Source organism: Hibiscus syriacus, unplaced genomic scaffold (genome assembly GCF_006381635.1).
Source record: "Hibiscus syriacus cultivar Baekdansim isolate YM2019G1 unplaced genomic scaffold, ASM638163v2 tig00111311_pilon, whole genome shotgun sequence".
Taxonomy (NCBI): Eukaryota; Viridiplantae; Streptophyta; class Magnoliopsida; order Malvales; family Malvaceae; genus Hibiscus; species Hibiscus syriacus.
The window spans coordinates 6,465-25,625 of record NW_024063054.1 but is presented as its reverse complement, the minus strand read 5'-3'; the positions used below and the strand labels follow the sequence as shown (position 1 = coordinate 25,625).

Genomic DNA, 19,161 nt, shown 5'->3' with positions numbered 1-19,161 from the left:
TGAAATCGTAATTTAAATATGTATTCGAACTCTTAGATTTCTACTATTTAGAGACAATATATAATCGATGTGTACTAATTTTGAGCGTTGTGGGGTGCTTATCATTCCCCACATGTAATCGACCCCGAACTCTTTTTATTACTAAAAAATTGAATTTCTGGTTACACGTGGATTAGTGCATCTTTTAAAATGATTTTTTTCTTAAAAAAAACTCTTTTAAGAGAAGATTTTTGGGTATTCGACCTACTTAACCCAAAAGGTTGATGGCGACTCCGAAATATTTTTTTTACAAAATTGAGTTTTCACAAAATAAGTCGAGACTCGTCGTATCGCCGGAAATCAGTTACGACAGTACATTTTCAAATGCTTCTTGAAAGCATCCTTGTCCGAACAGAGCAAGCACTGATTGCTGACACTGATCCTGCAATCCATTAATCTATATAAAAATTCTCCCTATAAAGTACAACAGGATCAATTGGTTTATGCTGTTAACATGAAATAGCCAGAACACTGAGACTGACAGAATACAAATGAACATGTACTATATTTCAATCATTATAGAAGAAAGTATTTTTCTAAATCTGGAAAAAAAAAAAAGAATACATTTCTATTCATGTTTCCAAGCATAAAACATTAATGAAAAACTGAGACCCTGCAGTTGGTGATCTCTAAGCTTTTGAGAGCAAGACCATGTCAATACAGATGGATCAAATGCAGACTTATCCAAACCGACGCAAGTTCGAAACATGAACACGGCATTGCCTGCAGCATTGCCGAATAACCAGTTGTGCACATCCCACAACACTTCAACCGGAAGTCCATCCACCAAAATGGTCTGGTTGCCACGAAACTTCCACTTGAGCTTCTTCACCTGCATCACCATTTTACTATCGATGCGGATAACAAGGCACGGATCCTTGAGATCGCCCGTGTCGCACTCGATCACAACATCGTGAATCAGCCCCTTGTCCCAAAACTGAGACTTGGCACCATAAAACTTCTTCCCAAAAATATGCTCTTTCTTGGCAACCAAAACGGCATCGGAATCTAGGGGAATTCTAATGTCAATCTTCTTGTATGCTTCCTTTTTCAAATCCCCAAGGAGCAATACTATTTCCTGGTCAAATGCAATAGCAAGGTAAAATCCTTCAACTGGTTCTGGTCCAGAACCAAATCTGGCATTAGAAAAATCCCAACATATATTAACTTTCCCAGAATGTACATGTAAATTCCTCGATCCTTTCTCTTGGAGAACAACCAGGCCTTTATCTCAAGTTTACACAAACACTGATTGCTGAATCATCGATTGAGACACCAAGGCCTTGACCCATCAGATTCTTGGTCCATGTAACCGTAATTAAGCAAGAATGACCTTTTAGTTTACACTGATAAACATAAGTCACCAAGTTTTGAGCAGCTTTAGGTGCAGTCGAAGACGATGAATCGGCTACTTGAACACCGTTTTCACCAAAACAAGAAGGAAAGTCCCTCATTATAATAACCATAACAAGGCAACCTTTTCCTCTTTTACTAATCCTCTCAATCAAAACCAAAAAAAAATAATCGTACCTCGGATGCTTTATTGAGGATGAACTGAAGAACTCATTTTCAGAAAAGCTTGAAAAACCGTGTTCCTCAATGCTCCAGTGTGATACGGATGTCGGGTTTCAGACAACTTTAAAGGTTGCAAGCAAATGAGAGGGATAGAAAGGTTTTAGATTTGCTTTAAAAAAATCAGAAAGGAGACGTAAGAGAAACAGGGAAAAGAAGCTGCGCATACAAAAATATTTTTTAAGTAGACATATATATATATTAATAATGAAAAAAATTATATGGGATAAAATTTTAAAGTGAATATCTTCAATAAAATAAATAATTAATATAAAAAAATTAAATTTCAGGTAGATATAATAAAACTTTAGACTGAACACCTTCAATAAAATAAAAAGCTAATATAAAAATTTGAATTTTAATGTAGATATGTGTGTATATACAACGTTACACAAATGTAAAGCTATAAAAACTGCCTGTTTCTCTCTTATCTTCTTTATTTATTTCTGGGTTCAAATACTAATTATATACTAATATTTTCTTCGCTTAAATATGATGATGTTTTTATTGACTATCTAATTTTAAAATTTTGTTTTGATTAATTCGATCAATCTATATCATACATTTAATTTTGATGAATTATCTACTAGCAAGATTTTTTTACATATACAAAAATTTAAACTTATTTTATTTAAATGAATTAAACTGCTTTGATTATAAAAAAACTACTTGAGTGATCCTAGGATACCTCAAGAGAAGGAAAAATAATCCAAAATTTAGAGCCCAAAATATCAAACATATTTGAAACAAAAACATCACCAATTGACGAAAATATACGGCTAATATACGGTGTTATCGGATACATTATAATATATTTAACAAATTCGGATTAGCGCTATTAAAAATATCGAGTAATAACAATGTTGTAGGTGGAAATCATGAAGAAAATATTAAAAAATTTGGCAACCGGCAAACTTAACTTGTCGGTTTGTGTCGATACAAATGAAAAATGTATCGCTCCATAGCAATATAACATGTAAAAATATGATAAAATCAGTTTCATTATGATAAAACCGGTAAACCGCTACTGGATATATCGAAAGTATCGATTAGATTTAAATAAGTATCGACACTTTTGGAATTTAAAAGAGAAGAAGTAATAGCGCCTATAAAGTGTCGATACTTTATAAAAACGTATCGATCTATAACAATATAACATGTATAAGTATGATAAAACCGGTCACGGAATGATAAAACCGGTAAAGAACTATCAGATATATTGAAAGTGTCGATACGTTAATATAAGTATCGACACTTTTTGAATTTAAAAGAAGAAGTTATAGTGCCTATAAAGTGTCGATACTTTATACAAATGTATCGATCCATAGCAATATAACATGTAAGAATATGACAAAACATGTCTCGAAATGATAAAACCGGTAAAAAGCTACCGGATATATTGAAAGTGTCGATAAATTAATATAAGTATCGACACTTTCGTAATTTAAAAGAGAAGAAGTTATAACGTCTAAAAAGTGTCGATACTTTATGAAAATGTATCGATCAATAACAATATAATAGGTAAAAATATGACAAAACCGGTATCGAAATGATAAAACCGGTAAAGCGCTACCAATTATGTTGAAAGTGTCGGTACTTTAATAAGTACGCGTAAAAAAGTATCGACACTTTCAAAGAAATAGGTAAATATCCTATCGAAAATATCGATACTTCACATAAAAGTGCTATCATTACATTATATAAGCGCTACCTAATTGTTATTGTACTTAATAATATTTCCGGTTAAATGCCTATTTATTATTAAGCGCTACCTATTACATTATATAAGCGCTACCTAATATATTATTGTGCTTGATAATATTTCTGATTAAATGATATAACATAACTGACCTAAATTTTAACCAGTCACTTATTTAATCGATCACGCCGTTTTTTAGGCGCCGCACTACAGAACTCTCCGTTAGTACACCTTCTTTGTCATCTTAGATAAGAATGAACACTATTTATACAGTGGGACATTATAAAAGACCTTTTTTTTAAAATAACAGTAATAATAAATAAAGATATGTAGTAATGTTGTTGTGCATTCAATGAGAATGGATTAGCATCATTGCTTTCAATTATGAGACTTATGGTTTCATAAGCGTTGCAGCCTGGCTGCATCCGGCCTTGTGTAATGTAAAAATTATTCATCAGATCTTCTTGTTGTATTGTGAATTATATACTTATATTTATAAATCTCACAGAATATAATAAAATAAATAAATATATTATTTACTTTAAAAGTTTAATATCTAAAAAAATGATTTTGTGTCTACGTTAATAGTTATTTATAATTTATGATGAAACAATAATATTATCGAAAGAGGTTTTAAGTAATTTATTTAAAATACAATAATCATTTATTTAGTGGGTATGTGTAATATGAAACTTTAATGACTCTAATTTATAATTCATTTGAATTACAATTTTTTATATTTGATTTATGAGTAAGGATGTTTTGATTTTGATTTAAATATTTTTAATTTATGATCTTGACCTCGATTAGATTTGTTATTGAAATTAATTTGATAATTATGAAAGTATGAATCGTTTTTAAATTTGTGAGTCATTTTCATAACTCAATGTGACATCTTGAATTATTTGAATTGTTCAGATTGAGTTGGATGTGTTACAATACTTAAACTATCCAAGCCTTTTCACACTTAAATAGATAAATATTTTTTTGGTAAAGAAAACACTGAGCTCAGTGGGGATGCCTTCTTCTCAGCTCGATTTGGTCTTTTTAAGGATGTTCACGGCTTCAGCAGGGGGTTGGCCTTGCACCATTCGCCTTGGATTGCGCCCCCGGCCAATTTTGGCCAGGCTATCAGCCTGTTGGCTTCGCATGGTATGGACCGCGCCATAACTCTCCATGGGCGGTTCATGAGATCTCTAACAGTCCTCATGATTGAGAGTGCAGTAGCAGAGGGACGAGAACCTAAGCTTTCCACCACTTTGCTCCACGTTATCAATTAATTAGACTTGAGTTTATGTCTTCTATATGTACCACAACGTTATCGATCGAATTAAACTCAATAAAATATATTTGTTTTTTTCCTTCTACAATCGATGAGCTTTTTCATCATTTGCTTTCCTTTTTTTCCTTACTAGCATGTTTAATTAGCATATATGATGCTTGGCGTGCTGACTCACACTCATGGGAGGAGGAGAATAGGTTTATGGTGGCACAAGCAAAGGAAAAAAGGGAGCCCAAAAGAGTGAAGTATTGATGGTTTTTCAACACTTAGCCATAAGAGCATTAAATAGAGAATTGAAGTGGTTAAAGCATTGAATTGAGATAATTGCATATTGGGCGGTTGACTGACAATCAAAGCGAAGCAGTGTGTTGGGTAGCGGTAGAGTGTGAACCAAGTTGCATTAAAAGCCCTCTTTTCCATATGCAAACCCCTCATTTCTCACGCCGGCTTTTAATTTGTTTGATCCCGATACGTTTCTTTTGCCTTTCAATGACAAACATTACTTCACGTTGGATTTAGGATAAATTACACTCACAGTCGTTAAACTATTAATAAAATTATATTTTCATCATCAAACTAATTGTCCTTTTCTGTATAGAGTGCCTACGCTAATTGATCTCCATCTTCTTTCTTGAATTTATGAAAAGCTCAAAACTTTGTCGGTAAACCACAATTGCTAAACACGTACCGATGCACTAGAAAGGGCAATACAAAGGCATAAACGAGATTGCAGCACCAGAAGCACATTGAAGACCAGCAGCACAATAATGAAATGGGCAGAGGAAAGAGCAAATTGAGAATTTAAAGCCCAACCCTCTGCGTCTTCATCCTCAGGATCACATTTAAGTCGAGAATTTCGGCAATTCATCTCTGTCGATACAATCAACCTCATTTGTTGCACTTATAACCTGCAAAGTTCAGTTATGTTGGATAAGGAAAGCATTTATCTCAGTTCTGAGTAATGTAATGTTAACTGACACCCCTGATTAGTAGTAGTCTCTAAGATCATGTCTACTGATGTACTGATCTCAATGATAATAGAAATATTATTTTTAGAGGATATGATTTCGAAAAATTACATTTATATGACATGTGTTGTTAATAAGTTAAGAAAATTTCTGAACATATATTACTTTACAATCACCTAAGACTTTTCAAAAGGAAAAAAATGAGGCCTATATTGTTTGAATATGTAAACTTTAAGCTAGAATTAATATGGTTCAAGTTTGGATGATCAAAATACTCAAACTCGATATAGTCTGACAAACTTATTCTTATGAATAATCTTACATTTCGTAAATTAAATGTACCCTGAACACAATTGAAAAAACTTACATGTTCGACAATTTTTTATTACTTTAGTTATGTAAATCAGAACCCCGTAGGCTAGTTAACCATTTATGTAAACATGAATTAATTTGATGTAATTTACGGAAATTTAATCCGAGCCGGATCCCTCTGTGCTTGTATGTTTCTCTCCCATTTTCAATAAGAGACTTCTACAAGTCCATATTTCACTTTAACTAGTGCAATTATATCATTTTTGTTGACCAAATTATTAACAGATTGACAAAAGAAGAAGCTAAAATCTCTTACACATTTGTGTGTTTTATATTTTATCAACCAAACCTCATTCCCATGTGCTGAAAGCTCCAAATCATCTAAGTGCATGGCCCATATCTCCCTTCCTATGCTCATAACTATCAACATATGCATGTCACATGTAGGGTTTTCCCCCCTTGACTGGCTTGCTTTGGAGAAGAATTCATATCGTTCGATTACGGCACTCGTAAAACCATGCATATTGTAGATGATGTTTACGGCAAACTAATGACAATTATGATAGCTAAAGCAGCTGTTTGGTCTTTTTTCTGAACACGATTATGGGGCCAACAACTACTTTTTTCTTTTGTCAAGTAGCATATGCTGTCTTTATTTTCTTCAACAAGTCTTCGACTCATCAAGTTTATAGTGTCGCGTGGGCTGCACTGGGGCAGGTAGAGGGTAGAATTGTGCTTTAGTCCCTTTAAAACTTACCAAACTGTAAGTTATACAATGATGAAATTGCACTTTTAACCCTAAAACTTAAATTTCAATTCTAATTGCATACAAAGGTTTTATAGCTTCATCCCTATCCGGCGCCTGGCGGGTCCATTTCTCGACAGATCATTTTTCACAACTGCAAGGGACTATGAGTGACTTCACTTTATTATTATTGTCTTTTTGAATTATAATTTAACAGAAGATGGGTCCTATTTTAATTAGAAGGTTCACTTACTGTTATTTAGTAATTATAAATTTTTTAAAAATAATTTTAGATTATTTGATTTAAATTAATTAATCAATAAATTAACTTTAGAGATTACTATATAAAAATAACATTTGTTACCAAATCAGATTTTCTTATTTTAATAGGGTAGACTTCATTTTATCATTATTACGAATTAGCCCCTGAATCTGAATGTTGATAATTTTGTAGAAATTCACAAATGTTTGGAAACCTGGACTAGCATTACGAAGAAGACCCCACTAATTCGCTTCAAGGACCAAGATTAGGCCATTCATAAAAGGGTGCCCAATCTAGAAGCCCAGCACCAAGACCTTTAGCTGTTTTAATGGGTATGCCTTGTTACAAAAAATCGAGTGCCATTTAAAGCGTTGGTATTTATCATTAGAAAGAGAAGAGCAAGATTGTATAGAAATCAAATCAAAGATTGATTTGTCAGTGTATGTAATTCAATCGGTTCGATGACAGAACCAATAATTATGGCTACGAGCGGGACTTCCCTGTCCCTAGAGATGTGATCACTCTTTAATTCAGAGCAATTATCAAATGGACCAATGCTCTATGCAAACATTAATAATTCCAATAATTTTAATTTTGTAGAAATTTATGACCAATAGGTTTGAAAAGAATTAATTAATTAAATTAAATAAAGGAAATTAAGGACAGAATTCAAGATTCCGCGGGTAGTTTTGTACTGAATTCCAACTAGATTTCATTTCAATCCGGGGATTTGTCTTAGGCCGGATCTTGGAAAGTAGTTAATTGCATTATGGTTTTTGTTTTAGTCAGAACTGTGAAAAGGACAAATATGTATCTGTTTGCTTCTGCGTCGGTCCATCGCTATCCATTTATGACTTTTTGTGCTTAGAGAATCACCACCAATGGTTGCCGATTCCAAGCCCACATGGAGTTCAATATTTTTAATCCTATTTTGTTAATATAATAATGTTACATCGAGAGAAACGACTGAGCGTGCAAGTAAAAGACAAATGCCATTCATATATTTACTGAAGAACATGGTAATCAGATTTAATGAGAAGAGGCAGAGGATGGATGATGCTAACACCGCAGGCAGAATATAAGCAACAAATTTGGGTGTAGCTAGCGACCATCCCATAAACAATTCCGCAATTTGCAACACGTATGCAAAGTAATGCATTAATGTATCAATTCAACCAAGGATTAATCTAGTGGTGCTGGAATACAATCACATTTTAAAAAATATATACTTTATTTATTATGTAAATTTGTATTCTCTACCATAAATTAATTTTTATATAAAAAAAATATCAAAAGGTAATACCTCTAAAAAAATAATATTAACCCCTAAAACAATTGAGTAGTGAGAGAGTCGCTTCACAAATTGGTTTCAATGCAAACAAAGACAAGCCTCCTGCATCTGAGAGCACAATTCCAAACAACAGCTTTACACTAGCACATTCTAGTGAGTTTTAGAAGGTGTTATGTTGTAACATGTCATAACTTGCAACGTCACAGAGGAAGGCAGCTTAAAAGATAAGGCAATATAATTGCACAAGCATATAAGACAAAAAATAAAGAAAAAAACAATGGGACCAACTTTTTGAGTTTCCTTGCACATGTATATATTAATTAACTAGAGTAACATTTTGATCGGCAGCCAATAGGTGGTGCATATTTTTTTACATGCACTGCTATGGATTAATCTTACCGCCGCTAATCTCAGCGATATTTCCGTCGTTGCCACTGCCGCCTCCCTCGACCGCCATTAGGCTGACAAGAAGATCGGCAAATGCTCCTATAATAAACTTGTGTGTGCTTTTGGGATTCAATGCAAGGTAACACAAGAGAAGCTCATGCAAGTATTCCCAGTTAGCCTTGACGTCGATTAAGTCACGCGCCTCCACCATTTCTTGCATGGATCTCCTGAAATCCGTGAATGGGTTGGGAGAGACGGTCGGGACGGCGACACTGTTTGTGACGGTCGTCTGGGGGATATGTTCGTGACTCGGTCGATCGCAGCAACTGTCGTCGTTGGAGGATTCATTTGCGCTATCGATGGGACTGGAACTGCCGGCTAATACTGCAGTATCCGATGATTCAGGCGTAGTGGCCGTCGATGGCGACGGTGTTGATTCAATGATGGAGTTGGAGCTACCGGGAGAAGTGAAAAAGAAGCGCTGAGAAGCGAATACGGTGGCGAAGTCGGGTTCGGGGTCTGGGTCAAAGGAGAGAGATGAAGAGTGGGTTAGGGATTTGGAGGTTGAGTAGTCGAAGGTGTTGTCATAGAGGGAGTTGTAGTTTTTGAAGACGGCTGATGATGTGGTGGAGGAGGTTAATAGACGGCGGCTATCATCTGGGGTTAGCGGCTGAGAAGAGGAAGGGTGGGAGGCTAATGGGAATCTGATACTTTTGAAGCAGAGATTGAGGTTTTTGCCCAGGGTGTTTGGCATGATTATGGCCTCCAGTTGCGGTCTCAAAGAAAAGGAAAATGAAGTGCAAGCTTATGGATTATCCTTATTGCTCTAGTGTTATGTTAGAAAGAGGAAGGGAGGCGGAGAGAGAGAGAGATTAGAAGGGACAGGGAGGGCTTCATTAAATATATTTGATTGGGGGCGGAGAGAGATATTGATGACGAAGGCTCCATTACTCCTATACATGTACCATAACATAACTTTATAAATTGACTATGAATAAATGATTCGTAAGACTGATAATCCGAGTCGACGGTTACAAACCGATCCAATTTGATAGTGTTGAAGTTTTTAAAAAAGAAATTTGGGTTTGTGTTAGATCGATGATTCTGATTTCATCATCCTCATATCTTCATAGTCCATCGTTTGATGGGTCTAAAATTGAACTATGTTATTCAACTCGTTAGTCTGTTATAATCTACTGTTCGTCAGAGATATGTTACGTCAGTCTATCTGTTAAGTTTTTAACGATAGAGTGCTAAAATGAAACAAAAATTAAACATTTAATATTATTTAAAAAAATGAAAGTTTAAGTACTAAACAGACAAAAACTGATAGTTTAGATATTAACCATATAATTTACTCTAGATTTAAAGATATGGGTAATTGTTAGAAAAAATTAACCGTTTGATTAAATAATCATTATTCTTTTCTTTTTAGTATTTTGTCTCCATCATTTTATTTTAAAGTAAATTTTTTTTTAAATATTTAACAAATAATCATTTTAGCTCTTATTCTTTGTTTTTGGAGGATTTTGGCTCATAATATTTTAGTTTAAACTAAAAAAACTCATATTTTAGAGCATTGTCAGTTTGTTGACTAATAATTTTCATTTGTGAATGAGCCTTATATCACAAAATAAAATGTTATGGATCGAAATACTTCAAAAAAAAAAGTCGGTTATTATTTAATTAAACATTAGGATATTTTTGTCATTATGTTTTTACAAGAAGGGGGGATACGTAAGAGGAAAAGGGCCTTAGGCTTAGATGAATGTGGTAAGTTGCAAAATGCAAGATGGTCCAATCACTCTTAAAACTACTAAAGCTAGCACATGGTGGTGGGAGCCCCATCCAACTAACTTAACATGGCGTCCAAAAGGACCCTCAACCACCGCTTCAGCCAACGCCACTCTAGTGATGCACATATAAAAGCTGAAGCGGTGAAAAAAGGAACTGTTGCTGTTGCTTTCAGAGAAGGACGTTGGCAACGGAGTGACCACCAATCCACTGCGATATCAGAAAAATAAAAAGGCGAGCATGAGAAATCAACGTCAGTTGGAGCATTCCACCAAACTACTAGTCGCCTCAAATTCGATGAAACGTAAAAAAAAAAAATGACCTGAGTCAATCCTCTGCTTGTTACTGCAAGTAGTAGCCAACTAACGCCTGCTTTCAGCACAAGGCCTCATTTTCAAGCAATCTTCTTCAATCGTTTTCGATAATCGAAATTCAATAATTCGCCAACTGACCATTAGGTTTAGAGCATCAGGGTCTTAAGTGTAATGAATAATGCGAATTCAAAGCATACTAAAACACTGCTGGCAAGGACATATATATCTCAGTTGCTTTTAGCATCAATGGTATTATTAAAATTGCTGTCCAAATCCAATAAATATAATAGCAAGAAGTTTCAATGCAACGCACGCACGTGATGACCGATCACATGTCGAGCAAGGGTTTGGTGTTTGTTCTCATTGCTTGTCTTAAAACTCATCCTCAGTACAATTATCATTCGTAAACAATTAATATACAGGGAGACGACAACATGACTAATCATTGACCAATAAATAATAATACTCTTTTTTCTTAATACTTCTCGTGTGTGATACAGTTGATTAGGTAGGAGGGCAAGAAGAGAAGATTATGTGTGGCAGTGCCACTTCGGATCATAAGGTTTCAGATCTAAAAAATGAGCTGTTGGATCTCTTCCCCATAAGCCAGCCAAACGTGTTATTTTAAGCTTCCTCGCATGTTCTGTGCTGCAAAGCAGAGAGGTACACTATTATTTTGTAACGCTAATACCAATGGTCTGTAAGACTTGTATAATTTTGTGACTCTTGTTCTCATCAGTTTGCAATATTATACTTTTCTTTTTCTCATAATCTTGCCACTTGTTTTTTTTTTTGTAATTTCTTTTACATTTCTCAAGTCTTAATGTTTTTTATTTGTACTTCACTGTTGTTTTCTACTTGTTCCCTTTATTAAAAGGAAATCAACATCACTAACATTAATAGATTAAGGAAGATTTCTCAAAAAATAGATTAAGGAATAATTAAAGAAATTATATAAAATTATTGATTAAATTGAAAAAAAAATATTGTCGAAAAAGAAATTGGTTTTATAATAGTCGAGGAATATGTGGTGAACTTAAGACCAAAGAGAAATTTAAAAAAAGATCAAAGATCAATTTAAAAAAAAAATTATTTAACTAAAAACTAAATAACATTGTTTTAATTTTAATTCTTTATTATTCAAATTTTATAAATTTAAAATTAAAATTTAACTCTAAATTAAAATCTAAATAGAAATAATTTATTTTTAAAAAATATTTTTAAGTTGAAATAAATTTTATTCATCCAATAAGGGCACATCAAGCAGGTGTTAGCGATGTTTTTCTTAACTTTTTTATGTTCGAAATAAAAAGCACATCAAACAAGTATTTTTTGATGTTTTTCTTAACTTTTTTTATGTTCAAAATAAAAAGCTTAGGGCGGAACTCAAAATTTATTAAATTAAAAAAATAAAATTAAGAAAAATTGAAGGGACCAAAATTAAATTAAAAAAGCTGAAGGGGTCAATAGAACTTATTTGACCTTCTTCTGAAAGTTGTATTCCGTAATAACATATTGATTATGTGGACCTGTATTCTTTTATATATCTTCTATATTTATTTTAGGGTAAATTATATAATTGATCATTATCGTTTGAGTTTTATAAACTTTTCATTATTTAATTCCAAAAAATATAATATTTGGTCACTTTTCGTTTCGTTTTAATTAAGATGTGATCATTGAAAGTTAACGATCGATAAACCTTTAAAGTTTGCTGATGTAGAACGATAAATATATAAAATTAAAATTACATCATTTCCCAGTAGAAAATACATGGATTAAGTTTTGGTCACTTTCCTTTCATATTTTTACACTTGTGCTCGTCAAATTCAACAAACTTAAGTTTTGGTATTTTAAATTATTGTTTTATTAAGTTTTGGTCACTTGCGTTATCATTTTATTAAGTTTTGGTCACTTGGATATTGATTGTCGTTAGTTTGATGACGTAATCTATTAGTAAAATAGTTTAATTTTTATTTTAACATCTAAACTTTAGAGAAAATATTGATTATGGGTATTTTTATAAATTCAAATTAATTTAGGGACAACATTTTAATTTACATATTTTTTAATTTTTTTCTCCCTAACCCCCAATATTGTTTATCTTCTCTCCGCTTCTTTTTCATACATCTTTGCTCCATTGCAATACCTTCTTGTTTCTAATTATTATTTGTAATTATTTTGAAGTCAAATTAAGTGGGTTCTACGGTATAAGAAAAGGTATAAAAAGAAGTAATGAAGATCGTGAGAACTGCAAAGAATTCACCATTAAAACTATGAAACGATTCACCATAACCACAACGCTACCATCTCGAGTCGAGAAAACTAGAGCTTCTTCATTGACGGCGTTATTGATGACACATTACTAGGTTTCCATCTCTGATGCATTGTTGACCAACGAAATCCCTGTGATGCAAAAGATCTTCGAGAACGTTTGATCGACCTCTATGACATTTACGAAGATCAAACCAATGTTCACTTAGTACTAGAGCTATGTTCCTACAGTGAGTTGTTCGATCGGATTGTCATGGAAATGAGGTACTCGGAGGTTAACGATGATTCATAAGGCGAACATTGTTCATAGGGAGATAAAATAAGAAAATTGCTTGTTTTTTAGAACAAACAAAGATTCGACATTGAAGATCATGGATTTTGGATTGAGTTCAGTGGATGAATTCACAGATCTAGTTATCGAGTTGTTTGGATCCATTGATTATGTTTCATCGGAGGCACTTTCTTAAAGGAAAATCACCACAATCCAGTTATCAGATTATTTGGATCAATTGATATGTCTTCTTTGTTCCTTGTTGGATTTGACATTTGACAATATAAATCTATGAAAAATGAATTTTAGTTTGTATAACTGAGATTACCAACTTTATTTTATCTCTAGATGTTTATTTTTCATTTTTCTCTGAACATGTGGTATTATTATTTGTTATTAGAAGTTGAAAATATTGCATTATTCTTGAAATATAACATGAATCCTTGAAAAAAAAGAGAAATGTAACAATAGAGCAATGGAGCAAAGATTTCTGAAGAAGAAACAGGGAGAAGATGACAATAATGAAGTTGGCCAAAACTTAACAAAAAATGGATAAATTGAAATGTTGTCCCTAAATTAATTTAGATTTGCAAAAAGACTCATAATCAGTATTTTGTCTAACGTGTAGGGGTTAAAAAATTAAACCATATTATTAACGGGTGACGTCATCAAACTAACTATATTCAACGTTCAAGTGACCAATACTTAATAAAATGATATCGAAAGTGATCAAAACTTATTTTTTTTAAAAAAAATTAATAAGAAAAAGTTTACAAATATGAAAGGAAATTGAGTAAAACTTAATTCACGTATTATCTACGTGAACTGATATAATTTTAATTTTATATATTTATATTGCCACGTAAACAAACTTTAAACGTCTAACGGTCGTTAAACTTCAGTGACCACGTCTTAATTAAAATGTAAATGAAAGTGATCAAATCTTATGTTTTTTGAATTAAGTGGGGAAAATTTATAAAACTCAAACGAAAGTCCTTTATTTATTATAGAGATTTTTTAACTTTAAAGAAAAAAATACTTCTAATAAAGTCCATTTGGTAAAACTTTTTGAAAGCACTTTTAGTTAAAATGTCCGTTTTGACGCAAAATCAATGCTAAATTGGTAAAAAAAAAGAAAAAAAGTTACAGTGACAAACCAACCACAAAACCTAAGATTTTAATTTTTTTCATTTTCAACTTTGCGTTTGAAAGAAAATGAATTTTACATTACTAAATGTATAAGCTCCACTTAATTTGTATCTATATTTTATTTAATAATTTAGTACTAATATCCTTAAAAAATAATTATTACTTTTAATAATTTATTTTAATTATTTAAAAATAAATAAAATTTATGATTTATATATTCAAATATCAATAGTGAATTATATAAAATATATTTTTATTATAATAATATTATTTTATTTGTATTTTATTTGTATTTTTTTGTACTTTTGTTATAGTTTAATTTATAAATTCATATATAATAATAATCAATAATTTTTGAATTATTATAGTTTAAATTTATATGATTATATATAACTCTAAATATAGTTTAAATTTATAATTATATATAATAATATTTTTTTTGAATTTATTATAATATAAATTGATATGATTTAATTATAACTATAAATATGATTTAAATATTATATTTTTTAATTTATGACATAATGTTTATAATGAATATTTTATATTTTCAAATTCACTATACTTTTGTAAGTACTTTACTTTTGTAATTCTTTTAAAAATTCGTTTTGCGACACTTTTAAAAGTTACATAATTTTAAAACTATATGAAACTGACCCTAAGTCCGAAAACTCACATTCTAATGAATTTTAAATCTATTTTTAATCTTACCCAAGAAGAAAAATGGGGGGAAAAAGAATCCATAATTTTAAAATGTACGAAAAAGTAATTTAGAATTTAAAAGAATACGGAAAAAACAAAGATCTAGTTTTAATTATCGAAAGGGAAAAGAAAAAATGACTCAAAAAAGGAAAATACTCTTATTCATAATTTAAAAGGAATTCAAAAGAATGTGAGCAAACACTTCAAAAGAATAATTCAAAATAATACGAAAAACAATTTAAACTATTTAAAAGAATAAACAACCGGACAAATGTCTCTAAACTCCAAAATTTAAACGTAAGAAGCCAAATGCCTCTAAATTTCAAATTTTAAACGTAAGAAATTCTGTTCATCTTACGATTACACTGGCAGTTAGCAGTTACTTGGAACAGAGGTTAGCTTTTTTTTATGAGTCCCCAACCAGAGACTTTTCGGGCCATGAGCCCAACCAAACAAATGGATGGCGGCTTCATTTGTCATTGTATTTTGCTTGTGAAGCGGTTTTCATTCAGATCTCAATACAAATATATAAAATATTTAAGATTAACCAGATGTGATGGTCGCAGGGAATTAGATTTATGCGAGAAATAATTAGTGAAGGAAGGTTGAATCAAGTGTGGTGAAATTGGGAAAAGGCCCCTGTTGGGGATTGGGATTAAGATGCCCAATGCTGCATGAAACCAAAAAGTAGGTATATTTCCCAAGCTATTACATTTTTACTATGTAAATCAAGCTGGAGAACAACACGTAACTTCCATTCCAAGTAGTATTACGATAAGAACTAAATAGTTGACTTTTGATTACGACGAGCTGCTATGGCCATGGCATCACCTACTCCACCGGGCGTAGTTTGCATCTCAGCTTTATTTCTCACCTCCGCAGCTACCACCTTCTCGGCATCTTCACGTGTCACTACTTTATCCTTTGGCAATATCGCACTTGCATCCTGCCCAAAAACCAAAAACACATCTCATCACACAAAACAAAAATATTCAACCCCAAACCCACTACTAAAAAAACATGTTATTACTGCTAAAATGTCCGACAGAGTGGCTCGATCTTCAGACCGATTGATTTGAGAATTCCGAATGGCTGCAGATTGAGCTTCCGATGCTATACCGCCGGGCAATATCTCGCTACTTCCTGTAGCTATCATTTCCGCAGCTTGAATTGCGGCCACATCGCTCTCATCAATCGGTTTATCGGAAGCAGAGAGGGCTGCCACCTCCAAAGCCTCCCCAATCGTGATTGGACCAGGATCAATCAATGTTGCTGGAGTTGTAGTGACCGCTGAAACATCCGGTTGCCTGTATTCAGCGACCACCTGTCCACCAATGGACTCCGTGACCAAAACCTCGCCGTCGTCTTTGTTAGATTTAATGACGGAGACGCCTTGATGTCCACCTTGGTTGTGGCTAACGAGGCTTGCTCTTTCATTACCGGTGGATGCAGACTGCATTGCAGCCGCGGGACCCTTTTTGGTTGTGTGCCCAAGGACCGTGTTCTCAGCCGACTGCATGGCGGTGTGGATTGAAATTCCAAGTGCTGGTATCTGGAACAAGACATATGGAAAGGCAGTAGCAGATGGCATAGGAGATGGAATTGAATAAGTAGTACTTGGCTTGGTCGTATCATCCCACGCTACCAATGGAATGCACACGGCAACACGCTATAATCTCTACATACTGGTCATTTGTGGCCATGAGCAACTACAGGGCAAGGGCTTCTCTAAAATTTAATTCTGTTATTTTATTATTTTTTTCTCTTTAATTTTCTCTAAAATATGAAAGAGAAATATAAACCCGAAGGTTATACATCTAGGGACAGACACAAAATTTTATGTTTGAGGACGAACTTAAACTTAAGGAGTAAACTAAATTTCAGGGAAAACAAAATAGATTTTAATAGAAAATATATAAAAAAATTTAAAAATATATGATAATTCTAAATTTTTAGAGAGAAGATTGTCCCACCCGCCTCTTCTGTCCATCCCTGGATACATCATAGTGTTAAACTTTTATAAGGAGGATATAGACATATTTATTTGATGCATTAAATAAATTAATTGGTGGTATCTTAAAAACGGAGTCTGACTTATTCGTTAAAGAATGTATTTTAGTCGATTGTTTAACTTTCTCGTTAGTTCAAATGAAAATCAACGAATCAAATTTTATTATAGAAGTTGAGGGATCTCAGCAGAGTAACAAAAACTCTCAGAAGAAGGTGGCGAAGAAAGATTGAGAACATCAAATTGTTTGTCTAAATCATAACACCAGGGGTACTGATTAATTATATGACCAGTTCGTGAACAGTTTGAACTCGATTCAATTAAAATTTAATAAAAGCTCGATTCGAGTTAACTCAATCCAACTCAAGCTTGACTCGAGACATTAACGAACTGAGTCGAGCAAAGTCCAACTTTACTCGATAAGTTCACGAGCAACTCATTAATTTTTTTTTTATAATTTTTACTAGTTATCTTAAAAAACTAGTTCATTAAAAAATTTACTAATTTACTAATAGATGACAAACGATTAATCTATTAATTTTCTAATAAAAATACTAAATTATTATTTACTACACCCAAAAATAAACTGTAATTATTTTTAATGTATTTGTGGATTTTTATTTTGGAGTCTAGACTTGAATTTGTTTCGTATACACTTTGATTTTTTGTTAAATTTATCAATTTACGTTATATAGTATTAGTAGATTTTACCTATAGTTAAAAAATAATTTAAAAATTTTGGTGAGCTTAACTAGCAACGAGACGTAATGAGACTAGTAAAGATCTTAACGAGCACGAGTCGAGCAACAAGTTATTTTAACGAGAGAGTTGAGCAAAATTTTAATGAGCTTAACGAGCACGAATCAAGTATTGTCTAAACTCACGATCGACTAGCTCGATAACCACCTGAATAACACATTTGAAGACCTTCAAAGACTCCTCGGAACTTATCCGAAACAAGGCATTTGAATCAACATGATTCTTTTGAACTATTAACGCGGTGCGTCTCTTCTAAATGTGCCATATCAAATTAAATTTGAAATTTTAAAATATTAATTTAATGAATTTGAGATTTGTAACCCTTTTTTTTTCTTGGATGAAAATAATTGTTCAGAGCAGGTGGAAGGAGTTGATACTCTGCTAGGTCCATTACAGGGCTTAAAGCCCCATCCCACCACAAACCATAAAGCCTCGTGTAAATGTGCAAGTACTCGTACACCGTGTATTGCTAAATATTTTAATTCCCCACCACATTTTACAGGCTTAAGCGTCTCATGTGCATAATAGGTTCGGCGGACAAGGAGCACGTTGCATTTGGGAAGTATAGCTTTGCCCTGTGCAGAGATTGATTGTTTTAGTATTCATAAATTTGGATCCCGTATCAAGTTAAATGTGGGGATTTCACCTAATGTACAATTTATTTCATTTGGTATTTCCAACACAATTCTGCTAAAAAAACATTTTATCCTGATAATAGTGGAAAGTTTTCAGTTACAGAGCAATAAATGTCAAATGCTGTTAACAACAAACTGGATGCCATAGGTGATCTGATCTGTGATCTTTAAACCCTAAAAAGCCTCAGGCGTAGCTGCATGTTACTTTCCTCATGCCTTGCCCTCTTCTCTCTTCAGCATCTTCATCTTTATCACCTGCTCACAACCGTCCTGTCATCAGAACAGAAATAAAGAAGGATGAAACTAAGTAATTATAACAATCTAAGGGCTCTAAAACGTCAGGGTGAGATGATGATCTGATCCTCGTCTCGCCACACCGGTGGTGGCTTTCATATCCACCGTGATAAATTCGTTGCTTCTCCTACGGTGATGGCTTCCTGATAGGAATTTTCGTCCACCTTGGACCATGTTGCCTCTTCCTCGCTCATTTTGTCCCGATAAGAAAGGCTTATCAAAAGTAGTAGACAAAAGAGAAATGTATATAATTAATCAACACTGTACAACATAAAGTAATTCACACCAATAATAAAACTCGAAACTTGAAATATCCTAATATTCCAAATGCTCCTAGTTGCTAAGCTAAATGCGCATGGCCACGAAGATTTCTAATTTAGTTCTTAGTTTGCTGCAAAATCGAC

General features: G+C 32.9%; 2 protein-coding genes and 1 pseudogene across 2 annotated transcripts; all 3 read right to left on the bottom strand.

Annotated features, from left to right (window-relative positions):
• Window positions 1–584: 584 nt before the first annotated feature.
• Window positions 585–1,719, bottom strand: LOC120158305 (annotated as a pseudogene).
• A 6,739-nt stretch (window positions 1,720–8,458) lies between these two features.
• On the bottom strand, window positions 8,459–9,408 carry LOC120158382 (transcription repressor OFP16-like). The gene has a single exon (XM_039169235.1). The coding sequence runs from the start codon at window positions 9,309–9,311 to the stop codon at window positions 8,553–8,555; it is 759 nt and encodes a 252-aa protein (XP_039025166.1). The 5' UTR covers window positions 9,312–9,408; the 3' UTR covers window positions 8,459–8,552.
• Window positions 9,409–15,813: 6,405 nt separating this feature from the next.
• Window positions 15,814–16,652, bottom strand: LOC120158358 (late embryogenesis abundant protein D-34-like). Its single transcript, XM_039169223.1, has 2 exons — window positions 16,092–16,652; window positions 15,814–16,007 (listed from the first exon to the last, which is right to left on the bottom strand). The coding sequence occupies exons 1-2, from the start codon at window positions 16,650–16,652 to the stop codon at window positions 15,843–15,845; spliced, it is 726 nt and encodes a 241-aa protein (XP_039025154.1). The 3' UTR covers window positions 15,814–15,842.
• Window positions 16,653–19,161: the final 2,509 nt, after the last annotated feature.